This window comes from Mauremys mutica, chromosome 9 (genome assembly GCF_020497125.1).
Source record: "Mauremys mutica isolate MM-2020 ecotype Southern chromosome 9, ASM2049712v1, whole genome shotgun sequence".
Lineage (NCBI taxonomy): Eukaryota > Metazoa > Chordata > Testudines > Geoemydidae > Mauremys > Mauremys mutica.
In genome coordinates this window covers 80,054,156-80,077,063 of record NC_059080.1, presented here as the reverse complement: position 1 = coordinate 80,077,063, position 22,908 = coordinate 80,054,156, and the positions used below count along the sequence as shown (strand labels likewise).

The 22,908-nt window shown below is 40.4% G+C and overlaps 1 protein-coding gene across 4 annotated transcripts in view; it reads right to left on the bottom strand.

Annotated features, from left to right (window-relative positions):
* The window catches only part of ARHGEF26 (Rho guanine nucleotide exchange factor 26), a 198,457-nt gene that overhangs the window by 65,945 nt on the left and 109,604 nt on the right, over window positions 1-22,908 (bottom strand). For all 4 annotated transcript variants that reach the window (XM_045030663.1, XM_045030660.1, XM_045030661.1 and 1 more), the window contains 2 exons: window positions 22,111-22,167; window positions 16,276-16,436 (listed from right to left, as the gene is read on the bottom strand). In XM_045030663.1, the coding sequence (XP_044886598.1) occupies window positions 16,276-16,373 (98 nt within the window). In that variant the 5' untranslated portion in view covers window positions 16,374-16,436; window positions 22,111-22,167. The remainder of the gene's footprint in view (window positions 1-16,275; window positions 16,437-22,110; window positions 22,168-22,908) is intronic.

The following is a 22,908-nucleotide window of genomic DNA, read 5'->3' as shown; positions in this document are numbered from 1 at the left end:
GCATAATGTTAACAGAGCAACAAAAGACTTGTTGTTTATTTTGTCAGTGTATGCTCGTGTCAAGGTTTCCTCCCCCACTCTGAACTTTAGGGTACAGATGTGGGGACCTGCATGGACCCTTCTAAGCTTAATTCCTAGCTTAGATCTGGTAACGCTGCCACCAGCCAGAATTCCAGTGTCTGGCACACTCCCTGTCCCCCCAAAACTTTCCCCTCCCTGGGCTGCCTTGAGGCTTTTCCACCAAGTCCCTGGTGATACCGATCCAACCCCTTGGATCTTAACACAAGGAGAAATTAACCATTCCCCCACCAACTCCTGGTGAGTCCAGACCCAATTCCCTGGGATCTTAAAACAAGAAAGAAAAAATCAATCAGGTTCTTAAAAAGAAAGCTTTTAATTAAAGAAAGAAAGGTAAAAATTATCTCTGTAAAATCAGGATGGAAAATGCTTACAGGGTACTTAGATTCATATAGCCCAGAGGAAATCCCCTCTAGCCTCAGGTTCAAAGTTACAGCAAACAGAGGTAAAAATCCTTCCAGCAAAAAAGGAACATTTACAGGTTGAGAAAACAAACATAAGACTAACATGCCTTGCCTGTGCTACTTACAAGTTTAAAACATGAGAGACTGATTCAGAAAGATTTGGAGAGCCTGGATGGATGTCCCGTCCCTCTCAGTCCCGAGAGCGAACAAACCCACAAACAAAGAACTCCCTCTACCAAGATTTGAAAGTATCTTGTCCCACTATTGGTCCTCTGGTCAGGTGTCAGCCAGGTTTACTGAACTTCTTAACCCTTTACAGGTAAAAGAGACATTAACCCTTAACTATCTGTTTATGACAGCTCGTATAAGTCTGTCACAGAAATCAGTTTGTCATCCACATTGCCAGAAATGTAGCTCAACAGCCTTGCTTTGAAAATTGTTTTGAGCACCATTTAGGGATAATATAGTAGGTCTCTCTGAAAACTGCATATGCGCGTACACACCTCCCCCCCCCCCTCTTTTCACAAGAATATAAACTATGCTTTCTAAGCTCTAATACTCAAGGACTGATTCTCGCAAATCCCATTTCTTGCAAAACATAGGATCACCATATGATCACAGCTTCAGATTTTTGGACAACTTACTTGGAAAGATGTAAAATACATGTTTTATCAATTTATTATTTACGTACAATACTTTTATATAGTTTTTCTCCAAAAATGTAGAACTGGAAACAATAATTCCTCTTATATGAACACTGTGAAAGCTTCCTAAAGAAAGATTAAACCAGCTGTTCTGCAATAGGTACTTTTCATACTCAGAATTGGTTTCCATGAGGAGAAATAGGACGCTTCATCTGTGCAAGTCTTTTCAGAAAAAAGTATGGCAATAGATAGAACATACAATAATGTTTCACAGTACTGGCACTTACCTGAGATGACCTCATGGTTTCTGCCACTTGCAAGTTCTCTCAAATTCAAGCTGAACAATCACCTCACCCCATCATACATGAATGATGTATGCAAAGACAGACCATAGAGACAGAATAAGCAGCAGATGGTTTTATCAATTACACAACTGAACTGTTTATCCAATTTAACGTGTAAGCTGCTTGGGAAAAGGATGTCTTCCCCTATGCTTTGAGCATACCTTTGGCATTCAATAATAATAAATAAATGTTAATAAATTAAATATGGGGGATACTGATGACAACAATGTTCCTTTGAAGAATGTATGTGGCATTTATTAAGGTTGCAGTATTTAATTGATAAACCAATCCCTTCTCCCCTCTTGCTGAATGAACTTGAGTGCTCTCTATGCTTTCCTGGGTCATAGGATAGTCATAACATAGGGTATCACTGGTAAAATGTCAGCTTCTTAGCAGGCAGCAATGTTATGAGATTAATTCACTGTTATTGTGACGAAGGAAACATGAAGTTTGTTTCAACTATACTGAACTTCAAAAGGGGCCTGAATGGTTGTGGAAGAGAAACTGATTGGGAGTAGATTTCACCAGTGTCAGGAATATTTAGGTTCAGAAAATTATACACACAGATGTCTGTTGCATTGGCTTCTCCAGGGTTTTTCCTGTACTGATTATTTAGCTTCATGCTGTCTTATATGCAACACTATTACACGTTATCCTTTCTACATAGGAGGATGGATACAGAGGGTAAGAACCTCCCCAATAAACAGATTTTATTTGACCACTAATTGATTTCTTTCTGTGTTCTTCATAGCATCCCTAACTGGCATGTAATAACCGATTTCTCCTTCCCAATCAAATGTCAACAGTTTTTCCCCAGGTCTTCTTTAGAGCTTAGATGCATATCTATAATCAAGCTGGGCTTTCACCTCGTGAAGCCATTTTTTAAATAAAGTAACTCATTTCACATATCCCATGCTGTATGATGCTTCCATGAAAACACAATTAATACCTTTGTGGAGGGAATTAAAAAAAGCCAGCATGAACCTTTACTTGAGCCTCAGGTAGTAGCTGTCAATCACAAATCTCACATTTGGATTTAATATAAAAGCAGAAGAGCTTGTAGCTTTAATTTTGACCACATTAGCCCCCTTGGCACCTAGAAGCATGAATTCCCAAATACCAAGAACTAATGAAAAATATATTGGCTGCAAAATTTTCACTGCCAGTGCCAATTTTCTGAGGGAGCACTACCAACTCGTTGAAAAAAAAATATTATCTGCCTTTGAAGCTGGAAAAAAAGCATAAGATTATTTTTTAGAAAGCACTACATAACTTCCCATGTAAATGTGGACGTGACATCCACATTGTATTTGGGAATCATCAAGGCTTGTGCCAGAAAAACACAAGTGGTACTTAAGATGTTTAAGATCTTAATGCGTTTTGTCATTGTAAAAGAACTGCTATTTCCTCAATGCAACAAAAATATGATAACAGCTGCCTAAAATAGCTCAATCTTGTATAAGATTAAGCATTTTCATTCAGTGCAGTCATAGGTATTTATTATAAAAAAATGAAAAGAAAATGGAAAGAAGCCCCCACCCTAAGAGATGTTTCACATTTTATAGCTCTGTAACAAAGCACACTGTATTTACTACACTTAAAATACTGATTAGAACAAAGAGTCTGCTCATCATTCTAATACTGGATACTCAGTTTCATATCATCACAGATGCTACGGCACCTACTATTTAAATCTCAGCATCTTCACGCAAGCAAACCATTCCCTATTCTGTGTACAAGAAATTTCCAAAACACACATGATTTTTTCCCTTTTGGTATTAAAATAGGGGTCCACTATATTTCAGGCATCAGATAGCAAAACGCATTTTTCTGATCAAATCATTAAGAAACCATTTCCTTTTCCACCCCTGCTAAAAATTATAGGAAACATACAATAGCTGGCTTTTCCTAGATGAAAAAGGGAGAAAAATACACTATAGAAGTACCAAAACCATGCATAAGGTTTCTTAGGCAGTATGCACAGTATCAAACTTTTTCCAATGTCTATCTGGCATCCTCTATTATTGCTTGCAAGGCTTATATTTAATTTCCTTTAGGTTTTATGTAATTCAGCCTATATCAGGCTTCTCAGTCACTCCAAATATCAGCTTATCACCAAAGTCATACTATATAACTGTTACCTGAGTTCTAGCTTGAAAAGTGCAGAACACTAATTACAACCTTAAATTATTTTAGATTATGAATATTTTTTAAAAGTTGTAATTACCTATCTGCTTTTCCAAAGACGACCACAATCTAGATTTCACTATATAGCTGCCCTGATATTGACATATCACCCTCAGAATAGCTAAAAAAATCCAGTGGAGTGGGAACGTGGTAAAGCCTAGTTCTTTCTTGGATATAAAGCAGTATAAAATAAAAGAAGCCAAAAATAACTGCAGGCCCCAAATAGCACCAATGAAGACAGCACCGGAAAAACACTCTAGAACAGGGGTCGGCAACCTTTCAGAAGTGGTGTGCTGAGTCTTTTATTCACTTTAATTTAAGGTTTCACGTACCAGGAATACATTTTAACGTTTTAGAAGATCTCTTTCTATAAGTCTAAAATATATAACTAAACTACTGTTGTATGTAAAATATATAAGGGTTTTAAAACATTTAAGAAGCTTCATTTAAAACGGAATTAAAATGCAGAGCCCCCTGGACCAGTGGCCAGGACCTGTGGCCAGAACCTGGGCAGTGTGAGTGCCACAGAAAATCAGCTCGTGTGCTGCCTTTGGCACGCATGCCAGAGGTTGCCTACCCCTGCTCTAGAAACTAAAACTTTTAATCAAAAGTTCACATTCCCTTTAATGCCTACAACATACCCCAATATTCTCTTTACAACATTATCTAACAATTTTTAAAACTAATAAAAGTAACAAGAAAAATACAATAGAAATCGGGAAGAAATAGGGCTGTAATTTTAAGTTTTACAATTCTGTAAAAACATTCACATTCAAAAAGTATTTACTATTATTGTGTTAAGCCAGAATCACAGCTCTTAGCAGGACAGTGGGCAGAAAAGGCTGACTTAAAAGAGAAGTGCATCTACCTTTGTTTGAAAAGGGCCTAGCACATTACAGGCACCACCACAATCAAAATAGTGGATAGTAATACACTTTTTTTTTCTTTTTTTTCTTAAACCCTGCCAGCTCCAAGGACTACAAAGCTGACAGCCCACAAGAGGTACAATTACTTAGGCAATTCTAACCTTGCAACTATGACGAGAAATAAATAGAAGAAAATGTATGCACAATCCACCTTTTCATTCTGTAGTCAAACAAATTAACCAGAGTCTGTCACCTTAATTTTCACCAGTCCTGTCTTAACAGTTAAGTCCATGGTGTTTAATTATTTATAGTGTGCTGGCAAAAATCCAAAACAATCAAAACATCCATGGCAACCCTGTTACTATATACTGTTCCAGTGACATTCTTAAGATAGTGATGAAGTGTTCATAGCATCCAGTTCAATGCAGTGTATTCTAGAGAGACAAACCATGATTCATTTAATAGCCACTGACCCCCATAGACCACTTTGTGCCATTGGAAATGTAAATTTTCAAGGTAAGTTATATAGACATCACACAACAGGCATCTTCATTTCAAAGCCTTTCTCATACTCAACAATGTTGCCCCTTGCAACTTACTGAAGGAGAAACAGAGACTGATAAAATCAATACTCCTTCTCTTTTGCTAATTCTCGTGTCCCTTCTCTGACCACCACCATTTACTTTATTGAAGATGGTATTGCAAAACCAGAAAAAAAATCTTATTTTTAAATGCAGCAGAATTTGTAACAAAATTTGCTGCTGAGATAGTTTTAAAACTGCATCTGTAACCATAAATTATTCCATTTTAACATTTTAGCATCCATGAATATCTCAGTTACCGTTATACTATTCAATTCACACTAGACAGCTGGATGTAAAAGTTTCAAGGTCAAGCAAATCTGAGCTAGTCAAAACTAATGTGGAGGTACACCACAATAGCGTTTTATTCTGGTTACTGGGTGGCAAGTCCAACAATGCGTTCAGTAATGTTGAATATTTATTTTTAGTCCTTATTTTAAGAAGGTTGGGAATGAATCTTTAAATTATTATTGCTCAGAAAAAGAGTGAACTACTGACTAGTGGGGAGATTTTCAAAGATACTAACTGCAGTTAGGCAACTAATTCTCATTGAAAGTCAATGGAAATTAGACACCTAACTGCATTTGGTGCCTTTGAAAAAATCTCTCATATTGCCCCACCCATCTCTAGCAGTGCACCTTTTAAGTAATTTTCCAACTTTGTCTTATGGGTGGGGGACTGAACTATACTTGCTCACCAAGTGCCATGGTGTTCCAAGTGAAAAGTCATCAGAAATAACTCCTTACACTACTAGGAGACATAACTTTTGGCTGGAATATTTTCAGTTTTATGGCTTGGATAACTCAGATTTCTGTGATTACTGCTGGTGCTAAACTTATTTGTTGATATATAAGTACAAAGAAATATAAGACTAATACGACCAATCTTTTTTGAGGGCTGACATAGAGAGGTGTTTTCTCATTGAGGGAGCTGTTGCAAAAAAGAAAAAAAAAGGCACATTGGTAATTTACTGACATTATCAAAGATAAAAAGTTAGGTAATAAAGAATCAGGCAAGATAAGAACTATTAATTCACTTGGGAAAAACAGAAGACGACCTGAACTGAGCGTGATCCCTTCTAAACATACTTGATCCTAGAGGCAAAAGAAAACTGGGACATATAGAAGTCCTAGGCAACAGATCTGACAGAAGAGTGTAGAATAAATCCACAATTATAAAAGGGAAGTCTCCAAAGGGAGCTCCTATAGTGAAACTGTTCTCATAAATATGTGCCGCAATGAGTTACATGCCATCTGTGTTGTATTTCTATAGGGAAGACACATTGATAGAATAGAATTCTCCAGAGTCATAAATCTTTCAGAAAGGAGCACAAATGGAGGGAATTCATTTGTTAGAATACTCTTAATAGAAGAATAACAGCACACAAAGAATATTGACAATCAAAACTGGAGTGAAGAAGCTTCTATAGATGGGTTGCTAGGTAATCAGATAAATTTCACTAATGCTCTGTTTTAGGTTTATCACATAATTGAGGCCAATTTATCTGAATAGGGAAAGAGCTAGAGGTAAAATACACAGAGATTTTAACAGTGGCTAGATTAATCTAAGAAAAACTGCAAAGATTATTTCTGCAGTTTAAAAAAAAAAGGGGAGCGGGGGAGAGGAGGCACTGAACAATCCTTACCTTAACAAGCACATCAGCCATCCTGTTAGGCCTCAGTGATCACATACTTCAAAACTCAAATGCATTATGCTGGAGCAGTTAAGATTACATTTGCATTAACTTTGTTATTTCTTGACTTTGGGGTACTTAAAGGCTCTGGTGAAAACAGTTTTCTATGGAATATACATGTTATTTCTTTTACACTCTATTAGATTTGCTATTGATTCAGTTCAAGAGAGACAAGATGTATGGATTAACTATTGAAAAAGCAGAATATAGAAACGGTATTACAGGAAAGACCAAATAAAGGGCTTTTATGGGAAACACCTATCAAAACAGTAACAAATGTTTTCTCTAGCCACTCCTGTCTCCCCTAAATGTCTCTAAAGAGCACCAGTTGCCTCAAGTTTACATTAACTGTCTATCATTGCCCTAAATGCCACTTAGAAAATCATTCTTAGGAACTGAAAGTGTATTTTGTGCTGAATGGTTGACATAGTTATTGATACTGCAAATGCTAAAATGGAAATGGACACTGATACTCTGGAACTTGCTGCTCTAGAGCAGTAGTTTTCAAACTGGGGTACGCAATGCATTTTATTTAGTAGGCGTGACAATTTAATCATAGCTATATTATGACCCTATCTCCGATTGGGGTACGCAATAGACTACATTATTTGGAAAGGAGTACGCAGCCTAAAAAAAGCTGAAAACCACTGCTCTAGAGTAAAGTCTCTGGGTTCCTTGGAATCTTGTGACAGCCACAGAAGGTGCAAAATGCAGGTTACAAGGGGACGCTGGGAAAGGCAAGGACTGCAAAGGGGAGATACAGCTGTCGACTGCAATGCTGAGCCAAACTCTGCTGCAGATCTCTGCAGTTTTACTCTGTCTTTGGCCCAAATCTCCTACTCGGGAGTAATAGGGTACAGTCAACAAGTCAGCACAGTGCATGGGTCCACTGGCCACCAGCACTGCTGGTGCAATAGACTACAAGTAGTAAAACAACTCATGAGTTGTAACAGTAACAGCCATGAATCAGCTGAGTAGGTGCTTCTCATACCTTGCTTCCAGATTACATGGGAGGGTTTTGTCCCTCCCATCACTGTTTGTCTAGCCTCTTTCTCAAATTCCATTCACTCAGACCTAGTGCTGAGGAATTAGATTTTCCCTGACAGATTAACCCACTGTGTCCAATATGAAAAATCCAAGTTCAAATCTTCAAACATAAATTTGTAATGCTAATACCTTGGTTTTACCTATCAGCATGCTTCCAACTTGATTTAGAAGGAACACCTTGAGATGTTAGACAGTAGCTCATTCTCCATGTGCATTCAGTTCAACACCTGGCCTGTTTCTGCAGAAATGGCTAAAAAAAGATGACAACTGGGATACAGACAACCCTCCACTATAAATTGGACTGAGACAACCAACTCATTTCAGGCCACTGTAGAGTTAGCAGATGGTAATGACTGTTAGTCACTGTTGTCTTAGATTGCACTCAAACTGGTGATCTAGAATTTGTGAAAAATTCTTTTATTACTATTCACCTGAGCCATTCAATGCCTAATAATTTTTAAAATGTTCTACTATACATTAATATATTACACAGAACCAGTGGGTGTTTTGGTTTCACAAAGAAAACTAAACTCCAAACAATTCAAAATTGAAGCATCACTTCTAAAGATAAAAAAGGATTACATCCAGTGTGTCAGTTTGTACCATCTCAACAGTCTGAGAATGAGAGAACATAACAGGAATGAATATTCACCAGCAGGAAGAGTGTTATATGGAAAAAGCAAAAAAGTGCACAATATCAAGATATGGGCAAGTAGAGATACATTAGTCTGATTTACAAAGAAGTATTATGGAAAAGCCACCTGTTCCCAACACAGGTATATCTTACATGTATAGCTCATATGCAATATACATACATATATATAAACATAAGAATGGCAGTATTCTGAGTCAGACCAATGGTTAGTCTTTCGACAGAAGCCAGTGCCAGATGCTTCAGGAAACATAAGCTCCCAGTATGTGCTAGGTTCCTCACAAGCCACACACCTATGAAATCATTAGGCATTGCATAGTCTAAATAACTTTGTGAATCAATGTGTTTTCTATTTCTTTGTCTTTCTTTCCTATTAACGGTAACCTTTTGATATTCTATATGTTTCTCAACATTTGTTGGACTAATGGGAGAAAAGGGAACACCACAGTAAAACTCTCAACAGTCTTGTAAATTTGTTGTTTAGGGATGTCGGATAAACTGTTTTCAAAGATGCTTAAATAATTTCCTTTTGACTTTTCCTTTCCAAGACAGATTCTTGGGAAACTGACCCTTTTTGCTCAATGCATCGAGATTCAAGCTCTTTATTTTACTAGCAAAGTGATTTATTCTGAGGCTACACAAACAACTATAAATCAGCCTATTACATATCCATTAGCTTCTCTCCCAAGATAGTCCGCCTCTCAATGAATTTTGATAAAATTCATGTGATTTTATACATACTGTATATGCTTTGTGAATACACATACTTATGAGACTTTAGCTTTTTGAAGTAATCTTGCAAAATACTTTATAGGTAAACATATGACTATGCATATTGTACCCTACACAAATTATTCAAATCAACCCTTCTTTTTTGAGGAGAGAAATGTCAATAAGCTTCCAAATGCAGAGACAGACTTTGCTGTCTGTTTTCTACCTGTTACAAAGAGAGCTTTGTTCAATTAGGAATGGTCTTGTCATTTATTAGAAGCTTATCTTGACATTTCTGGGGAGATTTTCCACTGAACATGCTCAACGTCAAGATACCAGATAAAACTCCATGTGATCTTCATTTAAGGTAGTATTTTTGCCAGTGCATTTGTTTTTCAGTAGCTAACTTCTGTCTCAGAAGCCAACACATTGCAGATATTATCATAATATGCAATTTGAGACTGTGTTTTTTTGGTTTTTTTTTTTTAAAAGGAAGTTTGGTTAGAATACACCATGTAAAATAGGATAGCTGTATGAAATTACTACATTTTCATACCTGGTGAATATTTTTACACCACCTTTGAAGCTTTTGAAAAGGAGGTCAAACAGTTTTGATGTACTAAGAGAAAGGTTTTAGTTGCAAAATCCTTTTCCATGGGCTTGTTTGCATAGATGAAGCTGCAGAAAGCCAGTATTTCAAAGCACCTTGCTCACTATGGTTTTACAGAATCCCATAATTTGGGAAATAAAATATGCTTTAAGTTCTAAGAAAGGAATAATTAATTCATTTTTCACTCCAAACTACAAAAATAGTTCTTGAGCCACTAACCAGATTTTCCAGACAAGTAGAAATAAAATTATAATGTTAGGCCAGTTTGTTATTTTCTATTGTTTCCCCTCCCTCCCTTCCCCCCCCCCGCCAGTTACTTTGAAGACAATTATTTAAAAGAATTAGGAAGATTCCTCTAAAAACTTTATTTTTCCTTCTACTTCTTTAAAATTCTCATTTAAAATGGTTTAAGTGAATTTAGTTATAAGAAAAGCTGATGATTAACACTGGATCCCAGTGTACACTTGATCAGTGATATGCCAGTATGCTGTGCCCTACAGGAATGATCCATAGGGAAAGGAAAGTTTCTAGGCTAACTAAAGTATTGTTATGTATTAAGCTAACAAAAACAGGGGCCAATTACTACCTACTGCAAGTGTGTTTTTGTAACATGAACACCCATCCATTAAGAACTAGACAGTGATAACCAACGCATATTATTCTACCAAACCACCATCAGACAATATTGGTTTTCAGAACTGCCAACCTGGGGCCTTGGAGATCAATTACCTATACATGAAAGAGTCCATTATCAGCCATAAATGGTGGGCTATTTCTTCATTTGCAATGCTCTTACTAATAAAACTACTAATTCACTAGAATCAATATTATTTAACAAGTGGAATATAAAACAGTCACAAATGTGAGCGCACTCTAAGCCGTTAGACTAAAAGACTTACCTAGACAGGCTCTAGGTTCTAATTCAGACCAAAACATTCAATCTTTGTGCGCCAGATTTTCACATCCTTAGTCAGGATGCTCCTTACTCCTGTTGGCTCCATTGGGACTACTTGTGAAGTAAGGATATCAGAATCTAACCCTACCCAGCTTGGGACAAGAAACTTTTAAATGTACTTGTGCCATTTACCACAAGTTGAGTAAAACTAAGACATCACTAGAAAAGAGATGCTATATCTGTGTTGTGCTTTACGGGGAAATTAACCCAAACACTGAAGTGTACAGACACATTCCAATCAAATAGTTATTAAGCTAATGGCAGCAGCATGCTTTCTCAAATCATTTTGTCCAGTCACATCTGATATTTAAGCCAAAATCCAGATTGTGCTTGATGTATACATTAGCCACTTCCAGTTTCAAACTTTGAGAAATAAAATCATACTACAGCACAACCTTGGGCGATACGAAACTATACTACCGCACAAGGGACATAAAATTCACTGGGATACTTGAAATAAATGGGAAGTAGGAGGTGAGGTCAATGGGGCTAGGAGCCTGCAGAATTTATAAGATCCACTAGGGTGAGTGGGGAGTCTCTCCCCCCATATGGCCTACAAACTCTGCAGCCTTAAATACTAAAGAAATTCAAGCCATAGCAATTTCTACATACAAAATGAAGGACAGAAGAAGAGGAAAAACATAGCAAACGCAAACATGGAAGGATGGTCTATGGTTGAGGTGCTAGCCTGAGACTCGGGAAACCTGGGTTCAGTTTCCAGCTCTGCCATAGCCTTCCTGTATGACCTTGGGCAAGGCACATAGCGCCTCGGTGTCTCGGCTTCCCATCTGTAAAATAGGGGTACTAATCCCTACCTCGGATGGGTGTTGTGAAGATCAGTACATTAAAGACTGCAAGGTGATAGGGGCCTTTTTGTGTGAATCCTTCATCCAGTTTGCTGACTTTCACATTAGAAACCAGGAAGAGAAAAGAGAAAAATCAGCAAAAGCTTTAATTTCTTTTACTTATTTGGGACATAGCAATTCAGGCCTGTCAGCCAGTGTAGTACCCACTCACCAGACCGTGGACAATGCACAAACTATAGTAATACAATCCCTGAGAAATTAATTGGATTGAGAATTACATATGTACCTACAAGTATAGCATATGCATACTGTCATGGAGTGTGGGGGAGACAAAGCCCTGCATCCCCAGCTTCCTGCGATTCACCATGATTCTCAGCCAGCCAGTAAAACAGAAGGTTTATTTAGACGACAGGAACACAGTCCACAACAGGTCTTGCCGGTACAGACAACAAGGCCCCTTTAGTTAGGTCCATCTGGGGGCCCCATGAGGGCCACAGCCTGGTTGGGAAGCCCAAACTCCGTCGGGGCACCCCTCTCCATCTCCCAGCCAGCTCCAAACTGAAACTCCCTCCAGCCATCTCACTCAACCTCCCCCTGGCTCCTCCCCCAGGCTGTGTCTCCTTTGTCCAGTTTCCCTGGCAGAGGTGTTACCTGGCCTCCAACCCCCCTCCTGGGTTCTCATGTTACATGCTCAGGTATCCTCCCTTCCCGAGTGCAGACAGTTCCTGCAAAACTCCCCTGCAACCTTTCCATGTCAATACTCCCCACTCAGCATTCAAAGAACACATCAAGATCATTCCCACTTCGTCACACATACACACTCCATGAAAAAAATTACATGCTGACATTTAGAGTACAAGAAAATGACTGAAAAAAAAAGTCTTAATATAAATACAAATAAAAGTTAGAACAGCTGGCCAAAAAAGAAATAAAATTAGAATTTACAACGTCAGCAACCATTTAAAGATCTGCAAACACATCCTTTTCATATGAGCTTTGCTTATCTAGCACTTCTTTCTCTCTCTGGTAACTGCCTATCCAAGAAAGATCCTTTCCAAAGACAATGCAGCTTTCTGTAGACAGGTGCTATGGCATACACAGACACTGTCCAAGAACAGTAGGGTGACTATGCACTTTCCAAAAAGATAACCACGTGAAATGGAACGTTGTACAATGAGCATTCAAGAAAAGGTAAACAGTGACTCACTGACTAAAGAATGCATTTGCAAGAGCCAGTATTTGAGGACAAATATTAAACTGTTGCTGAATTTAGGACAGTTCAATAGACTCATTAAGATTAGTTTAAAAATCCTCAAAGACTAGATTCGGCTGTTTTATTTTCCAAATTTTGGTTATAAACTGTTTAATAATAAAAACAAATGTGTTTTAAATCCAACAGGTAAATTTAAGAGTACATTAACTTATATTTTCAATTTCCCGCAATTTCTGGGCATCTATCACCACCTTCCTAATTAGAGTGTGTTAAAACAGTGTTTCATGTTCTCCTGAATTTGAAGTGAACTGCTAAGCAATAAGTTTTTGCATACTTCCTTGGAAATAGTAGACAATTCTTCAACTGTCCAGAACTGGAAGTTGTAATGGATGTAGACAAGGCACCTGTAATTGTACTGGATAATGCAGACCACTGTACCCTAGAGATGCAGTGTTCTAACATATTTAGACATATTTATATGCTCCTCCCCTCCAGCTACTGTATGTCAGTTTCCCAAACTGATTGACAACAACTGGCATTTAATTAAGAATACGTTTTATTATATCTAAATAATTGTCAAGACACACTTCTGACCAGTTCCATTCAAGCATTTTCTCATCTAGTCACTATAGCCACAAAAGCAAACAATTCTCTGCTGTTTATTTTGCAAGTACTATGGTGAAGAAAGCATTAGAAAAAGCTAACAAGAACAAAGGTCTCTCTCAGAATAAGAGCCTGTTCAAGATACAGCCTAAGTCCTGCAAATATTATGGTAGGACCCTGAGAATACAAAATCAACAATCTCAAGAAGTTGCACATCAAGAATATACAGAAAATACAAACCAAATCATAGGACTGCTTCACTAAAGGAGTCGCTCTCTAATATAGATTTTTTTTAAAGTTAGAATTTCAGACTGGTAAAATCCAACCTATGGAAGTTAGGATGACAGTCAGGAAACATGGTTCCTCTGGCTTGAAAGCAGAGGGCTCAATCTTCAAGAGCTGCACTTTGCACATATTGAGAGAGGTGCCAGAGCTGACATTATGCCACTTGCCCATCTCCACCCAATCTTGGTCAAGCCAGAGGCCCATTGCACTGGCTTTCAACCAGCCCCCAAGGGGCCATTCATTATTCCAGGTAAAGATTGCTATAGTAGCCCAAAGGAGGCAGGATCTGTTTCAGTTTCTCTTTCAATTAAAGCAAGTAGCAACCAAATTTGCTGGTTTGAATAACAAAAGTCCATTTAACCCAGGGGTCTCAAACACGCACCCTGCGAGGTTATTTTCTGCGGCCCTCCCTCCCTGCCTGCCCTGCCCCCGCGCCACTCCGGGAAGTGGATGCAACCTCCGGGAGGAGGGGCGCAGGGGTGTGTGTTGATGTTGCTTCAGGCACCACCTCCAGCAGCTCCCATTGGCCGCAGTTCCCCATTCCCGGCCAATGGGAGATGCTGGGGGCAGTGCCTAAAGCAACAGCAATGCACACACCTCATGCCCCTGCTACCCCACATTCCAGCCACTTCCTGGAGCAGCGTGGGGGCAGGGCAGGCAGGCAGGGAACCTGCCCTCCCCCTGAACCCTTCCTGCAGTCAAACCCCCTTCCCCAACCCCCTGCCACACCCCTCCTGCACCCCAACCCCCTGCCCTGAGCCCCCTGCTGCACCCCGCACCCCTCCTGCACCCTAACCCCCTGCCCTGACCCCCTGCTGCACCCCCACCCCTACTGCACCCCACACCCCAACCCACTGCCCTGAGCCCCCTGCTGCACCCCTCCTGCACCCCAACCCCCTGCTCCTGTGGGCCAGGGGAGGGGCGGAGTGGGGGCGGGGCCAGGGGCAGTGAGGGGGAGGTGTCAGTAATGCAGCCCTCGGGCCAATGTACTAGCCCTCATAGGGTTGGGCCCTAAATGGGAGTTTAATTGTTATTTAAAGCAGTATCTTTCTCGCAGAATGTTTTTCCCTCTTCTTATACTGTTCATTCTATCACAATACTTTGCTCTTTAGTATCATATTATTTCCTTCAAATTTATTGAAAAAGTAAATACAGAATAAAAAGTTTTAAAACTGATCTCCAGTATTTGCATTTAATGTTAATTTCCAAAAAGCTGTAGCTGAACATAAAAATATTCATAATATATCTGGATATCGATTTGGTAAAAAGAATTAGACAGAAAGAGTCAAAACTCCAAAAACTTGTCTGGATGAAAATCAGATTTGAGGATATGGTGCTTGGACAGAAATAAAAAAGTGAAAAGAGAGTCTGATAGAAATTCTACACTTTATTCAGAAGAGCCTACTTGATTTCAGAGCTTTAGGTACAAAAGGAAAGAGTAATTATATTGAATTTCAAGTTGTATAATGAAGCTAATTTACCTGTAGCATATTGGTTTTCAAATTCTGACACACAATACGTGCCCCCAAACCATGTAAACAATGCAAAAATAAAATGTATTGTTTAACAGAAAAAAAGAGAGAGCTATGCATTCATTTCCAACTGCATAGTACACTGTTTTGTCATCAATCTTTTCGGCAACCTCAAAACAAAGGGACTAATTTGGTACTGATTTCATTTCATTCCATGCAGGACTGGGATTAATGAGCACGAAATTTGGACCAAGAACTAAAGAATGAACAAACGAACAAACAATCTCCCTCCTCCTTCACCCAAACACACACATTTGTATGTGTACTATACAAGCAAGATAAATATGGAAGTCGTTTCTGCAGCACCTCTTCAACTCATGGAAAAAGAATCATTCAAATATTTTTCTGCTGTTTTGGTTTGACTTAATTACACTCATGCTATTTCTTATTTCACATTACTAAGTACTTCAAAAGTTTTATCTCCTTTTTAAAAAACAAGAATGTTTATTTAATGCCTTAAAATATTCAAGAAGATTAACCCGTTTTGACATCTTCCCAAAATGATTTCCATTAACTTTTAATGTATTATTTAGTAGCTCATTTTTCCTCTTGGCACAGAGTTATAGTAAGGCAACAATAAATCTGTTGCTAATAACTGGTGACATACCATAACTCGACAACAGCTATTATGGAATCCATCTTCTCAAACATATTTTGTTGTTTTTAAACAATGAACAACTTCATTTCCTTGTCAATCATTAAAAAGGTAATTGAAGTACCACAATTTTAGGCTTTAGTTATTGTATTTTACTTATTCTGAACTGCTGCAAAATGTATTTTACTATTTTAAAATATGACGGGATCATCTATCATTTGAATTCATTAGTCTTTTTTTCTTTTTAAAGCATAAAATGTCAACCTTTTGTATTTGTCATTGGAGACCATTTGGTTTTAATGAAAAATAGATTTGTTTTTTTCTTGCTGTCATCACAAAATCAAGTAAAGATGCTTCCTACTAAAGTTATGAAATATAATGCACATAGTAATTTATTTCTGCTGGTAACCACCACTATCAGAATTTCATGAAAATAAAAAAAGGGTTTTGTCCTTTACAATACACTTACTTTTTGCTCGCTTCACAGACATCAGCAATATTGGAGAAAAGATGGTGGTTTTCTGTTTTGGTCATTGTTAAACTCAGTTCTTTGGAATTTTTAAACATCCGGATCAGAATCTCCAAGCTCAGCAAGTATGAATGTTCAGATGATATTACTTCAAATATAGCCTGTATGGTAGAAAAAAACAGACTTACAATCAACTGTTTTGTTTTGGATGAGTTATGGTGTAAATTACAACAGAATAATTTATCATCCAGACTAAGTCTGCCAATACATGTTTAACAGTAGTCACAAAATTTTCTTTTAGATGTAAAGTGGAGTACTGAAGAAAAAAAAAAAAAAAAGATAAGATGCAGCCTTTTCAAATCTGACTAATAGACAAAGGGTATGTCTATACTGCAGAGCTGGCCTTACCATGAGGCCACCTAAGGTGCCAGACTGTGGGGGGGCACTACTAGGACCCAGAGTGTAGAAAATTGTGTCTGCTGCTGGTGCATATGTATTCTCTCTGCTCTAGATGCACGGAGATGGTGGAGTGCTGTGCTGGAGGAAGGAGGGCACAAAAGACAAAACAGGCAGGCCCTCTGCTGGAAGCCACATGCTCCTACTACACCCCGCCCCAGGAGAGGAGCAGCAAAGGTGCCTTCTCCAGGCCTGTCTTGAGAGGCTGCATGGAAGCAGCCAATTGCTGCTTTATTCCAGCGGGCGCAGATAAAAGGAGTCTTAGGCCTGGTCTACACTACGCGTTTAATCCGAATTTAGCAGTGTTAAACCGAATTAACCCTGCACCCGTCCACACAACGAAGCCCTTTATATTGATATAAAGGGCTCTTTAAACCGATTTCTGTACTCCTCCCCGACGAGGGGAGTAGCGCTGAAATCGGTATTGCCATGTCGGATTAGGGTTAGTGTGGCCGCAATTTGACGGTATTGGCCTCCGGGCGGTATCCCACAGTGCACCATTGTGACCGCTCTGGAAAGCAATCTGAACTCAAATGCACTGGCCAGATTGACAGGAAAAGCCCCATGAACTTTTGAATTTCATTTCCTGTTTGCCCAGCATGGAGCTCTGATAAGCACGAGTGGCGATGCAGTCCCAAATCCAAAATGAGCTCCAGCATGGACCATATGGGAGATACTGGATCTGATCGCTGTATGGGGAGACAAATCTGTTCTATCAGAGCTCCGTTACAGAAGACGAAATGACAAAGCATTTGAAAAAATCTCCAGACAGAGGCCACAGCAGGGACTCAGCACAGTGCTGCATGACAAGCGTAATGGAAAGCCAAAGAATCAAATGGACGCTCATGGAGGAAGAGAGGGGGGACTGAGGACTCCAGCTATCCCACAGTCCCTGCAGTCTCCGAAAAACATTTGCATTCTTGGCTGAGCTCCCAATGCCTGAAGGGTCAAAAATATTGTCCGGGGTGGTTCAGGGTATATCTCGTCAATTTACCCCCCCTGCCCCCCCGTGAAAGAAAAGGGGAAAAAATCGTTTCTCGCCTTTTTTCAATGTCACCGTATGTCTACTGCATGCTGCTGGTAGACGCGGTGCTGCGGCACTGAATAGCAGCATCCCCTCCCCTTCCTTTCCTGATGGCAGATGGTACAACATGGTGGAAAACCATCCTCATCATCCCGTGAGTGCTCCTGGCTGGCCTCGGTGAGGTCGGCCGGGGGCGCCTGGGTAAAAATGGGAATGACTCCTGGTCATTCCCAGCAGATGGTACAAAAGGCTTGGTAACCGTCCTCATCATAGCAGCTGGAGGCTGAGCTCCATCAGCCTCCCCACTTTCATGTCTAAAGAAAAGATTCTGTACTCCCTGGACTATCAGAGCAGCGGGAGGCTGTGCTCCTCTCCCTCCCACCCTTTAATGTCCTGCCTGGACTATTATAGCAGCCGGAGGCTGCCTCCCCCTCATTTTATCTCGCTAAAAAGTCAGTATTTCTTATTCCTGCATTCCTTATTACTTCATCACACAAATGGGGGGACACTGCCTCGGTAGCCCAGGTAGGTTGGGGGAGGAGGGAAGCAATGGGTGGGGTTGTTGCAGGGGCACCCCCTAGAATGACATGCAGCTCATCATTTCTGCGGGATCTCTGGGGCTCTGACACGGAGCAGCTGTGCTCTCTGGTTCTCTAGTACACTTGCCCCATATTCTAGGCAGGACTGACTCTATTTTTAGACAAAACATAAAGAAGGGAATGACCCGGGGAGTCATTCCCATTTTTGTCCATGCACCCCCGGCCGACCTCAGCGAGGCCAGCCAGGAGCACCCATGACAGCAGCAGACGGTACAAAAGGATTGATAACCGTCATTGCCAATTTCCAAATGCAAACAGTGCAAAATGACTGATAACCATCATCTCATCACCAATTTACAATGGCAGACGGTGCAATAGGGATGGTAACCGTCTCTGCTACCTTGCAAAGGCAAATGAATGCTGCTGTGTAGCACTGCAGTAACGCCTCTGTCAGCAGCATCCAGTACACATACGGTGACAGTGAAAAAAGGCAAAACAGGCTCCATGGTTGCCATGCTATGGTGTCTGCCAGGGCAATCCAGGGGAAAAAGGGCGCGAAATGATTGTCTGCCGTTGCTTTCACGGAGGAAGGATTGAGTGACGACATTTACCCAGAACCACCCGCGACACTGTTTTTGCACCATCAGGCACTGGGATCTCAACCCATAATTCCAATGGGCGAGGGAGACTGCGGGAACTATGGGATAGCTACAGGATAACTACCCACAGTGCAACGCTCTGGAAATCGATGCTAGCCTCGGTATATAAGCACATTAATTCGGCGGTGTGCGTCCAGTGTGGCCGCGTGCACTTGACTTTATACAATCTGTTTTAAAAAACCGGTTTCTGTAAAATCGGAATAATCCTGTAGTGTAGACATACCCTTAGTAGGTCAGGTCCTGGCTGGGAGCTCCTCTCTGGCCACAGGAGCATGACCAGCTGCATTTGCTTAAACTGGGAAAGAGAGGACCTGAGAACTTTAACCCTGACTAAATCAAGGCAACAGTACATGGCTTCTCTTTATAGGGCCCTGGGTTGGGACCCAGAGTAGTGGGCAGGCCTGGGTTCCCCCACTGGCCACTGACAAAGCAGCCTAAGCCCTGAGAAAGGGACCAGTTGCATTCAGAAGTCTGAGCGAAAAGTTGGATTTAAAGGGCCCACACACACACACACACACACACATAAATAAATAAATAAATAATCAATCACACACACGCACGCGCAGTATAAGTTTTAAACAAACAATTTAATACTGATACAGTGATGATGATTGTGAAGCTTGGTTGAGGTGGACGAGTCAGTGGGTGGGATATTTCCCAGGGAATGCCTTACCGCTAAATGAACTAGCAACTGACTGAGCCCTCAAGGCTTAACTCTCACAACACTCTACAAGGCGGCAGGAAAGGAGGGAGGGCAGACAGAGACACACACCCTGTGTGTGAGAGAAAATAAGGCGCATTTCCCCCTTAAGTAGCTGACCCCAGGCTTAAGTACACTGCCTTGTTAATTAAATCAGCTTGCTGAGACCTGAGACAGCAGCCTGCTCTATGGAAGATGGGGTAAGCGGGGTGCAGGAGCAGGGGGGAGGGGGAGACACCCTGACATTAGCCCCCCTTTTCCCCCCTCCCACCGTACAGCAAGCAGGAGTCTCTGGGAGCAGCTCCAAGGCAGAGGGCAGGAGCAGCACATGGCAGTGGGGGGAGGGACAGCTGTTGCACAGGGAACTTAGGGGAGTAGGGAGCTAATAGGGGGCTGCCGGTCCACCCTGGTTCCAACCACTCACCAGCTAGCTGCAACGGGCTGCTCTTCCTGCAAGCAGTGGACAAAACAGGCGGCTGCCAAATAACGTTAGAAGGGAGCATTTCACAACTTTAAACGAGCATGTTCCCTAATTGAGCAGCAACTTAAGATCGAAACAATGTTAACCGGGATGACTTTAAGTGAGGAGTTCCTGTACTTATATGGCAAAGGTTGTCTGAACACAGCATTCTGGCCATTTTCCTTTGCTCACCACACGTATTTCTAACTTCACTCTGGCTACATTGCATATCCTTCAGCTGCACTCACCAGGACAGGATTTGCGTAAAGAGAGCTGCAGAGCTCCATGACTAATTTGTTCTGATCTGTGCATTTTTGTACACAAGGGAATACACAAGCCTAGCCTTCACTGTATTATTGAGGAGCTTCTTTGTTTCTGATTTTTATGAGAGCCTTCATTGACTTCTTCCAGTTTGAGAACTGCAAGGCCATACTAGTGTGTTTGAAAGTCAGAACTAAAGCCAATTTGCTATTAATGCAAAGTACAAACTAGTTTTGGTATACCACCACTTTATACCCAAAACACTTAGCATGACAGAACAAATCAAAATAATCTTAGCTCGCATATACAGTAATAACAGTAAACAGAAATGGAGAGAGAAAAACTGAGATCATATTTACCAATTACTACTTTATAGTCCACTTAGGAGACTTTCTATGAAAGAGTCTGAAAGACTTGATTTGCATTGCATCAGCATGAGCAGATGTCTCTATCTCAATAGCTAATGAGTGCTTCATGAAAATATTAACAGACAGGTGTGAACTGCAGTTTTGTGTAGTCTGCAGAAGTACATGAATTCAAGATTAAAACGACGATAGTTTAAAGGGAAGTGAATCTATTAAAAAGTATTACTATTTAGAGCATCATAATTATAGAAGTATTTCCTTTCAACACAATATATACAAAAACTTAGCATATTAACTTAAATCACAGCCTCAGTTTAAAATCTTGTTCCTCTTAAACCCCACCCAACAGTAGCAAACAAATAAATTTTTCCAAAGTTTCCATATTGATGGTGTGTTACGGAAATTTATCTAACAAATAGGCTTTTAAAGTTTAAACTATACACATAATGAGAATGGTGTACAAACACCAACTGCAGGCATAGCTGCATCCTATGATTACTTCTTTTTCATTCCTGTAAAAGCTGCCTCTACTGAAACACTACCACTAAAACACAAAAACCTGAGGCTTGCAAGACATCTTTTGGCTAAATCGAAAGGATCTAAACCTGAAAGGCACGAAGGACTTGCTCTCTCTGAGGAAGTATATGTAGATCTGACTTCAGGGAAGCTGGAGTGATGACTCCTGAGAAATTCAAAGGGATGAAAAGGAGGCCCCTCTCCCAGGCAGATGACAACAGGCAGAAGGAGAATCCCTGGCTTGTTCAGTGACATGTCATGTCTCTTGGGATTTTCCTCATCCATAAATAACAAAATTCAATCAAAATCCTCCAGAGAGCAGACAAGATATCCAAGGGGAGGGGGAACTTGCAGAGAAGGAGACAGTTATAAATCTTGTGTACACAATCTAGAGATAATGGCCTATGATCTCTGCTAGAGGGTGGGAGGGATAGCACACAAGGCGCTAGCTGCGCTCTGATTCTGGAGTTGGTTCCATGCTTGCCCCAGCATAGTGCAGAGGGTTTGGCTATGACCTCTAACGAGTCATCCATCAGCTAGAGTTCACTGGAGTACAGCCTGCCTCAACCACACCACCACCAAGAGCGCACAGGGGGTCGTCCCAGCTACCCAAGCTGGAGACTCACATGCTAGGGAGATCCAGTTGGTTTCACTGTCCCTTGGTGCTGACAAAGGAGACACAGAGAGGGAGAAAATCCAGCCCATTTTATAGAGCAGCAGAGAATGGAACTAGGATGTAACTAAAGTTGTCCCCCTTATGGACAGGTACATAAAGGAAGTGCACAAAATATCAAATCAGGCATGCTGTATATTACTAAATAATCAACAATTAAAAATTTATTACTTAAAGAATACCTCTTGCCTCTTTCTTTCCTCCTGACTGATCGTCTGAGACAGTCCATTCTTTTTCACCTAAAAGACAAATTTTAATATTTAATATCCTTATGAAGAACAGTTTCTTTTACATTATACAATATCCAAGTAAACAAGGATTCAAGTTTTGTGCTAAAAATTAAGTGGCAGATTTTGCACACACAAGTATTTGAGCATGCAGATCTTTATTTTTAAAATTAAATAACTTAACTTGCATACACACAACATACCTGAATGCAATTTCTGAGGCCTACTTGAAAATTTGTCACTAAATATTTTCTCTCTCACCCCAGGGCCTTTTTAGAGAGATCGTTCATTGACTAAAATTTGAACCCAACATCACAAATTCAGTTGAAGCGGACATTAAATTTATAATTTCGCCTGGTCTCACCTTCCCCACTCCTCCCCATCCTACTCTCCAGTCACTCAGTCTCAACTCCTGCCTATCCCCTCTAATTACGTCTCCCAACCCCAGCCTCCCCCACTACATTCTACGCTTCACAGCCCCATCACAACCCTTTTACGCTCTGCACCATCCATTCTCCCTCCTCCCTTCAGTCTCCTTCATAGCCCACCAGTCTAATCTAAAGTTAAATCATCAGCAGCAGCCTTTTGTTCCTCTACCTCCCCCTCTGAAATTATATGCAAACTGGGATATTTCATATCTGCAGTTTGCGTGTAAATTTCCAGGCTTGAGCATGAACCCACCTCTGAAAAATCAAGCCACATCTAATTAGATGTCTAAATACAGACTAAGAAACCTGACTTTAGTCAGCAAAG